The 10,278-nt window shown below is 36.5% G+C and overlaps 1 protein-coding gene across 1 annotated transcript; it reads left to right on the forward strand.

Moving 5' to 3' along the window:
- The first annotated feature begins 9,209 nt into the window (after positions 1-9,209).
- Positions 9,210-10,053, forward strand: LOC133031115 (uncharacterized). Its single transcript, XM_061104450.1, has 2 exons — positions 9,210-9,742; positions 9,840-10,053. Exons 1-2 carry the CDS (start codon positions 9,575-9,577, stop codon positions 10,041-10,043), a joined length of 372 nt encoding a protein of 123 aa, XP_060960433.1. The 5' UTR covers positions 9,210-9,574; the 3' UTR covers positions 10,044-10,053.
- Positions 10,054-10,278: the final 225 nt, after the last annotated feature.

Here is a 10,278-nt window from a genome sequence, read left to right on the forward strand (position 1 = left end):
ATAGAACGGCCATATGAGATGAGTTGTAACAAAAGTACACTATATATATATAAAATACCACGATTGAAACCGAACGGATGTTCAATCAAGTTCTATAACTTGAGGGAACTTCCGTTGAGACGGAGGGCTATTGTCTCTGAACGGGGACTTTGGTCGTGAAGGACTTTCTCTTGGAGTAGTGATTGGTGATTCTTGTTTTACATGAAGTGGGTAGTGGGGTATGGACACCTTGGTGTAGTCGAGAATGTCATCCATGATACCCTCTAATTTTTGTCTTGAAGTGTTGGCTTCTTGCATGAAGTGGGCTGTATGGTACAGGTGTTCCGCCAGTTTGTACGACTCCTGCTTGGCCTCCGTGGCTCGTGAATGAGCCTTCCTTATCAGCTTTTCGTGTTCGTGGAGAACAGACTCCAGCCTTGCACAGTTAGGACATCCTGACATGGAGGCTGAACGGAGTCTTGGACTCCGTGACGGTGTACCTACGGGTCTTGTGGAAGAGAAAGGATGCGGTGGGGATTTTGGAGGACTTGTTTCAAAAGGGTTGAAGTTTTGGTAAGGGTCCATTTGATTTAGGAAATAGTAAAACGGGGTTTCAAAATAAATGCTTAGTTTGTATAACCTAACCTTTACTTATATAGTGGTTTGGTGGGTTGATGTACACGTAATTCGGTTCATGTAATTTAATAATGGATTTTTTTTCCCAATTAAACCATTTAATAGTTAATAAATTTTGACAATGGTAATATCCACTTACGACAATCTCAAAAATCCCAATTTACCCATTTAGTTAACCAATTTTAATAGAAGGAGAAGGTGAATCAAATCCAAACAAAATCTAAGTAATATAAAAAAAGTACTATGTGATGTGACATTTGTTTTCTATTAAAAAAAATAGTACGTACGGTTTTTTGATTTAAATAATAATTTCCAGAATTGAAGTAAAAAAAAAAAATGTCACATCACCATCTTCAAATAATAAGTACATGGTTTAAATGGTGAAATAAAAAATGTGATATGACATCCACTCATTTCAGTAGTCAATAATTTATTAACATTTCACATCATAATCGTTGTTGGGACCACTACCATAGTTAATTAACTTAGTTTTGTTAATTTTGTTCGGTAATACTATCATAGGGACTACTATCGTATTAAAGCTGACCTAATTCATTTGTCTAAATTTTAATAACAAAAATGTGATATTAGTATATTAGAGCCCAACAAATATTAAATCTCCTTAAGTAATATACGTAGGTTTCGTGTTTGCATATAGTATCTTAATTAACTCAAATCAGGGAATCCCATGAGATCTGCATGTACTGAGTTTGATTTGACGTTACACTGTGACATCTCTGACGTACGTTATTTAAAGTATATGAAATATTCCATTTAACGTCAGTGAGTACACTGTGGGACGTAGACAGAAAATTAAATATTGATAAGACAACAATTGGTTTTTTTAGTGAGTATGTAGAAATTAAAATTAGAGGAAATAGTCCATACTTGGCTAAGAAGATTACAATATTTGGACAATTTTGAAATAATTCCCAACAATATAAGAACGTGGACTATTAAGAATGGGTAGTAGTCCAAATTTAGTACAACTCCTAAATAGGAAATGGTTGAAACTGTATTAAAATAAGTATTTTACGAATAAATATGTACGAAATTATAGTTTACATTTAACAACAACTTCTAATTATCTCATTAAATTCAAATATTGAGTAAACATAATTGCACCATACTGTATTTACGGTGTCAAGTACTGTGCACATATATTGATGTACGTTATTTTCAAACTTGAACTTATTGAGATATGGGAGATCCAGCTTCTGCCGTACATTGAAATACGTCCCAAATATATTTGCTAATTAATTTGTGGGAACCACATTACAATTTTTCACATCTTGATTTAAACATTACAAATTTCCAATATTAAAAGTGAACACCCAACTACCATTACCATGAAGATGTTATGAATCCGTGTTGGTAAAATTAATATTAAATATTTTCATTTAAAACCTGATTTGACTAGACTGTACACCCTATCAATCAAGATGACTTTGTCAATGCATTGGAAAAAGGCATTTGGAAAATCCAACCCAAATGGTGATGTGAGTTCAAATTTCAAATGAAATAATATTTAAAAATAATAATTAATAATTTCGAAGGTATTACTAATTACTTGATAGTAATTATATGTCATTATTTCACTAATTTTGTACCATTAATCCGTATAAGGTCACAACATTAGGGTGTACCATCTACTTTGAAAACCCTAGCTCATCCACTTATTTTATTATGGAATTATTTTTTAAAATCTGACATTGCAAGTGTTGTTCATAACTTATTGGAAATAGTGAAACTCAATGGCACATATTGGGTCAACATAGTTCCATTCCAAATAAAATTTAAGTTTACAGTTACAAAGACATACACAATAGAACAGAATTTGTACATAACTTAGTTGTATCCCAAAATAAATTAATTAGGATGTTTTTTACACTGAAAAATGTAGGTTGTATTGAGATATACTATAATATCAGTACTATTATCACATGATGCTTTATCTGACTCAAGACTTTAGTTTTCCACCCCGCGTGTCGATTTTGGTCCAGTGTTTGGCGCACCGACGGCTGTATCAAATATGATAACACTCATCCCCCGATGGCCTTGTGGACTACGGGAGGTTGGGTAGGTTCGGTTGGATGGGATATTTGGCGGCGTCTCAAGTAGTTCCCTCCAGCCTAATCCACCAGTCCGAACCCTTCGTCAACATTACCTGAATATACATGTAGCACGTACATAAAATTTCTAAGAATTAATTTGTAATAATATACTATTGAAAAAAATAGACAAAAATATTTGAGTTATTACCCAGATTTATTATGAGATGATTGATTGAATTGCTGAAATTTCCTTAATGCATCTACAACACACGGTTGTATTGCATACCAATCCTTCTGTTTACACATCTTCACTTCGGTGCAACAACAATACATAATTTATTTTTTCATATATTATCCCTACACATATGTGTACAGGAAGGGAGTGAGTTCTCTAGGAAAGAGAACAATACTAAATTGAGGTGTGAAGGAGTAAGGACAGGTAGAGGGGTATATATAGTACTTGTGGATGTGATTGTGTTGTGTAGTCTTTTCAAAAATTAAAAAATAATAATTAATACAAACTGGTACGGCTAAAGATGGGGTGATATGAGACCAATACAAACCTGATTTTGTCAATGCATTGAAAACCGTTAGTTCAACATACCCAACCAACTAATAAATTTTCCTTGAAAGACGTAATTTGAACCAACCTATTGACCGGTTTTGTTATGGTTTGGTTCAGTTTGTACGTGTAAGAAATTAGTAAAATTTGTGAGAAAAAAAATTGTTATTAGTTTGTATTGGAATTCTAATTTCCAATAATCAGTTGACATGTGTAGGATGTATTACCTTCTTTAATAAAATAAAAAATATTTATTTAAATATACAAACCTTTGAAGTCAATATGAATGAAAATAATGTTTTAATTTAAATATACATTTTGAATTTTGACTGGGTTAATATCAATGAAACTTAATTTTTGTCTTATGTTAATAAAATCTCCTACAGTACATATGATGTGACATATAACTATGTAAAACTCAGCCAAGTACGTTTTTACAATAAAATAATAATTTCAACACTTAAAGTAAACAACAAATCCTTCGAAACCCTAAAAAACGATTTTAAATAAATGAGGAAGACCTTTTTTGTATTTTAAAGTAATAAACATTTTAATAATATTTTCCCATCACTCCATATACGGTCAAATCAGTAGGTTGTACTATCCCCTAGAATAATCTAAAATAAAAAATACGTACAAATCTGTTATTACTATAATTAAAATATTTAACTAATTCTGTTCTTAATAAAATTACAGAATTTATTAAAAAGAAAATCAAGTACTATAGTACTATTTATTTTTTTGATCTAAGTCAAATATTGTATGTATATTTTTTAGTACAGTTTTCTTAAAAAAAATGATTTTAATAATTAATTAATATCTCGTTGATTGGGACAAGATACCGTAAAATACGGTTGTTTAATTTTTGGTATTGTTTATTAGTGGATTTAATATAAACCAGTTAACCATGTACATCTTCAGATTGAGCGTCAAATAAAAATAAAAGACAAATTATGCAACCAATTAATTATCATAATTATTTTAGTACGTAAATTGATTAATTATCATTATTATTTGATACTGTAAACATACATTCTATTGTGATGAATTTGTACATATACTATAACATCGGGACTCTTATTACATGAGGAAGCAATTTGACCTAAGACTGTAAAAAACGCTGACATTTGCCTGCCGCATATCTTTTCTTCAAGGGTCTGGCGCACCGTTGTGTCAAATATAATAACACTCATTCCTCGGTGGCCTTGTCCACTCGGGAGGTTAAGGTTCGGTAGGATGACATATTTGGGTGGCCGTTTTGGAAGTAGTTCCCTCCACCCTACTCCACCCATCCCAAACCTTCGTCAACATTTCCTGAATATACATGTACGACATACAACAAATTTTTAAGAAACAATTTGTAATAATATACTATTGAAATAAATAGACATAAAGAGTTGAGTTATTACCGAAATTTGTTATGAGATGATTGATTGAATTGCTGAAATTCCCTTGATGCACCTACAACACACGGTTGCAGTGCATACCAATCCTTCTGTTTACACATCTTCACTTTGGTGCAACAACAATACATAATTTATTTTTTTAATATATTATACACACGTCTACATATAGGGAGTGAGTTGTCTAGGATAGAAAACAATACCAAATTGTGAAGGAATAAGGAGAGGTAGAGGGGTATATATAGTACTTGTGGATGTGATTGTTGAGTGTAGTCTTCACAAAAATTTAAAAATAATAATTAATAATATAACCCTAGGTACGGGTACAAATAACCTAAAGCTATTTATTTGACTTTTTCAATCCCTTGAAAAACGTAATATCAACAAACCCAACCCCTACTAACTTTTCCTTGGAAGACGTAATTGGAACCAATATGCATGCTCGGTTTTGTTCTGAATTGGTTCACTGTGCTAAACAAAAATTATGTATTTAAATAAGGTAAATGTTGCTCCCATTGTTATCACATGTAGCAACAAATATCCTAATATTATGTCCAAATAAACATGTGTGGCCAAATGAATAAGAAATTAAATTAGGATGTTTACTAATAATGAAAACTCAATATTTTTTTAAATACGATTTTAATATTTCATTAAAATATTATTCGTTGGAGTAAATATTGCAATAATTTTTGTAAGATTACATGAACGTATCAATCGTTGGAATCAAGATTACAATAATTTTTTGAATACTATATAAATATAGATATTTAATAACAAAACCGTTTAATGTTATGAATACAATAGTAGTTTAAGACAAGAAGTGACTCTAGTAATAAAATCAGGAGAATAGTGAATCCGGTACGCTTCATGATGAACTGAGTACACACTCAGCCCAAACAACCTAAATTCATAGTGTGACTTCTGCCATAGTGCATCGGTGTCACTCTGTACAACCCTAGGTCGAACTTGATTCGGTGAGTTCGTTAGAAGAGGAGTGACTCCGGTACCCAACAGCAAACTTCAGTACATACTGTGTCACGACGCATGTAAACACCGCGAGTGACAACATGAGTGCTATGAAAGGTTGACTGTCGCGCCGTACAACCCTAGCTCGAACTGGATTCACTGAGTTTGTTAGGAGGATAGTGACTCCGGTACACCAAAGCTTACTTGACTACATACTCTGTGACACATGGCCCGTAAACACCGCAAGTGACAGCGTCAGTACTACGAATGGTTGAGTGTCCCTCCGTACAACCCTAGGTGGAACTGGATTCAGTGAGTTCGTTAGGAGGATAGTGACTCCGGTACACCAAAGCTAACTTGAGTACATACTGTGTGTCACCTTAACCACACAAAACCCTAGCTTGTGACAGTGTGAGTCCTATGAAAGGTTGACTGCCGCTCAGTAGAATCCTAGCCCGAGAGGATGTTCAGTGAGTTCCTCGTGAGGATAGTGACTCCGGTACACGAATGGTGACACGAGTACTTACTGTGTGTCACATTAACCAAAAAACACCCCAGTAACAGTGTGAGTGCTACGAACGGTTGACTGCCGCTCAGTAGAATCCTAGCCCGAGAGGATGTTCAGTGAGTTCGTCATGAGGATAGTGACTCCGGTACACCAAAGCTAACTTGACTACTTACTGTGTGTCACATTAACAAAAAAACACCGCCTGTAACAGTGTGAGTGCTATGAAAGGTTGACTGCCGCTCATTAGAACCCTAGCCCGAGAGGATGTTCAGTGAGTTCGTCATGAGGATAGTGACTCCGGTACACGAATGGTGACACGAGTACTTACTGTGTGTCACATTAACCAAAAAACACCCCAGTAACAGTGTGAGTGCTACGAACGGTTGACTGCCGCTCAGTAGAATCCTAGCCCGAGAGGATGTTCAGTGAGTTCGTCATGAGGATAGTGACTCCGGTACACCAAAGCTAACTTGACTACTTACTGTGTGTCACATTAACCAAAAAACACCGCCTGTAACAGTGTGAGTGCTAAGAAAGGTTGACTGCCGCTCAGTAGAATCCTAGCCCGAGAGGATGTTCAGTGAGTTCCTCGTGAGGATAGTGACTCCGGTACACGAATGGTGACACGAGTACTTACTGTGTGTCACATTAACCAAAAAACACCCCGGAATAACGGTGTGAGTGCTACGAACGGTTGACTCGCCGCCGCAGAATCCTAGCCCGAGAGGATGTTCAGTGAGTTCGTCATGAGGATAGTGACTCCGGTACACCAAAGCTAACTTGACTACTTACTGTGTGTCACATTAACCAAAAAACACCGCCTGTAACAGTGTGAGTGCTATGAAAGGTTGACTGCCGCTCATTAGAACCCTAGCCCGAGAGGATGTTCAGTGAGTTCGTCATGAGGATAGTGACTCCGGTACACGAATGGTGACACGAGTACTTACTGTGTGTCACATTAACCAAAAAACACCCCAAGAATAAAGGTGTGAGTGCTACGAACGGTTGACTGCCGCTCAGTAGAATCCTAGCCCGAGAGGATGTTCAGTGAGTTCGTCATGAGGATAGTGACTCCGGTACACCAAAGCTAACTCGACTACTTACTGTGTGTCACATTAACCAAAAAACACCGCCTGTAACAGTGTGAGTGCTATGAAAGGTTGACTGCCGCTCATTAGAACCCTAGCCCGAGAGGATGTTCAGTGAGTTCGTCATGAGGATAGTGACTCCGGTACACCAAAGCTAACTTGACTACTTACTGTGTGTCACATTAACCAAAAAACACCGCCTGTAACAGTGTGAGTGCTAAGAAAGGTTGACTGCCGCTCAGTAGAATCCTAGCCCGAGAGGATGTTCAGTGAGTTCCTCGTGAGGATAGTGACTCCGGTACACGAATGGTGACACGAGTACTTACTGTGTGTCACATTAACCAAAAAACACCCCAGTAACAGTGTGAGTGCTACGAACGGTTGACTGCCGCTCAGTAGAATCCTAGCCCGAGAGGATGTTCAGTGAGTTCGTCATGAGGATAGTGACTCCGGTACACCAAAGCTAACTTGACTACTTACTGTGTGTCACATTAACCAAAAAACACCGCCTGTAACAGTGTGAGTGCTATGAAAGGTTGACTGTCGCTCATTAGAACCCTAGCCCGAGAGGATGTTCAGTGAGTTCGTCATGAGGATAGTGACTCCGGTACACGAATGGTGACACGAGTACTTACTGTGTGTCACATTAACCAAAAAACACCCCAGTAACAGTGTGAGTGCTACGAATGGTTGACTGCCGCTCAGTAGAATCCTAGCCCGAGAGGATGTTCAGTGAGTTCGTCATGAGGATAGTGACTCCGGTACACCAAAGCTAACTTGACTACTTACTGTGTGTCACATTAACCAAAATACACCGCCTGTAACAGTGTGAGTGCTATGAAAGGTTGACTGCCGCTCATTAGAACCCTAGCCCGAGAGGATGTTCAGTGAGTTCGTCGTGAGGATAGTGACTCCGGTACACGAATGGTGACACGAGTACTTACTGCGTGTCACATTAACCAAAAAACACCCCAGTAACAGTGTGAGTGCTACGAACGGTTGACTGCCGCTCAGTCGAATCCTAGCCCGAGAGGATGTTTAGTGAGTTCGTCATGAGGATAGTGACTCCGGTACAGCAAAGCTAACTTGACTACTTACTGTGTGTCACATTAACCAAAAAACACCGCCTATAACAGTGTGAGTGCTATGAAAGGTTGACTGCCGCTCATTAGAACCCTAGCCCGAGAGGATGTTCAGTGAGTTCGTCATGAGGATAGTGACTCCTGTACACGAATGGTGACACGAGTACTTACTGTGTGTCACATTAACCAAAAAACACCCTAGTAACAGTGTGAGTGCTACGAACGGTTGACTGCCGCTCAGTAGAATCCTAGCCCGAGAGGATGTTCAGTGAGTTCCTCGTGAGGATAGTGACTCCGGTACACGAATGGTGACATGAGTACTTACTGTGTGTCAGAGATACTGATAGTAACAGGATGTTCATTGTTACCATAACGAACCCCCCGTGAAAAATTGTAAATTTTTAAAAAATATTCCAACATGTAATTTTCGGCTTCACGACAGAGATACTGATAGTAACAGGATGTTCACTGTAGACAACACTAATTTTTTTTTTATATAATAATTATATAATATTAAAAAAAACTAAATAATTATAAAGAAATATTAATCAAGACTTTTATAAATGTATTTGTTTGTATTTTTATATTTTTAAGTGTGGTAATAATATATTCGGGTGTTTGCAGTGTGGGTAGTGTAGTTTTTAACCGTTTTTTTTTAACCAATCCATACATGCAGTTTTTCCAATTTCTCAAACCGCACTCGCACCGCGAAACTAAAAATCGCAGAACTCGCACTGCGGAAAATGGTGCGATGCGGTACTGTTTTTTCGATTTGGACTATTACCAATAATTAAACTATCACAAATACAACAAAACTTGAGCAACATTTGTCAAAAATTAAATTTCAATCAACGTAAATTAAAATATTTAATGTTTACTAATATTGGCATCCCTACTAATATTATTTAATGGATTTAACAAATATTTAGTAGTGTAATATGGGACGTACACTGTTCACTTGATGGACCTTGTCAATTCACACAACACTAAAATATTATTTTAAAAGAAAGGACTGCTTGAGACATGACATGATACGCTTCCCAACGAAACAATCAGCCATGCCCTATTATGTTGTACGAATTAGGTTTTGAAATTGGGGTTTATTTTGGCACCAAGATTGATAATGTTAGAAAATTTTTTAAAAAAATTCATTTTCCCACCACTAACTCATTTGGAACAGCCTATATATAAACAGGTGCCCCCTTTCCTTGTGAGTAACACACATTATCTCCACCATAGTTAGAAAAAAAAAAAAATTTGTACACCTCACTCACAAATTATAGTACATCGCACATGGTGGCTGGTGGTGGAGAAGACTCATGCGGGTTCGATGGGGGTGGTCCGCCTTGGAGAAATTCACTTCAGGGACACCCCCATTGCTACTGTGGTGATCTAGCTTATGTTTGGACTTCTAGTAGTAGAGCAAATCCTGGTCGTCGATTCTTCGGATGTCCACACTATGTAAGAGTTTTGTCTTTTTAGATTCAAAAGTACTTCTCATTTATGTTTTCTGTACTTAGGCAGCCATGATAAACTAATAGGGTTATTTTCAACTCAGGAGAACGATGAAAGTCGAGGATGTGATTACTTTTGTTGGATCGATAAATCACATGGTAAGAGAAGTACAGATGCTACACCTGGATTGCGAAACCAAATCAAGATTTTGGAAGAAGATAAGAAACGCAATGAGAATGTTATTAGAAAATTAATTTTTATCATTTTTATTTGCCTTTTCATCATTGTCCAACTTATATTGCGTTAAAGATATGGGTTGTCCCAAAATACAAATGTTTTGTATATCTTATGTTCTCAAAACTTGTTTAACTTAATTGTGTAGAACTTAATAGATGCGTGTGGATGATGACAAAAATTTCATTTGGTATGAAGTACCCACTACGTTCTCAAAATTATATGTTTTCTACATTTCTAATTTCTGTAGCAAATTTCGTCAATGGGTTCAATGTGAAGTTGCAAAATTATATATTATTCACATCTTC

The sequence above is a fragment of the Cannabis sativa genome, chromosome 9 (genome assembly GCF_029168945.1).
Source record: "Cannabis sativa cultivar Pink pepper isolate KNU-18-1 chromosome 9, ASM2916894v1, whole genome shotgun sequence".
Taxonomy (NCBI): domain Eukaryota; kingdom Viridiplantae; phylum Streptophyta; class Magnoliopsida; order Rosales; family Cannabaceae; genus Cannabis; species Cannabis sativa.

What these genes read in the sequence shown, in the direction of transcription:
- LOC133031115 (XM_061104450.1), top strand. Translation starts at nt 9,575, where the DNA reads ATGGTGGCTGGTGGTGGAGAAGACTCATGCGGGTTCGATGGGGGTGGT. An exon ending in TCTTCGGATGTCCACACTAT is followed by an intron (nt 9,743 to 9,839) that starts GTAAGAGTTTTG and finishes TTTTCAACTCAG; the next exon opens with GAGAACGATGAAAGTCGAGG.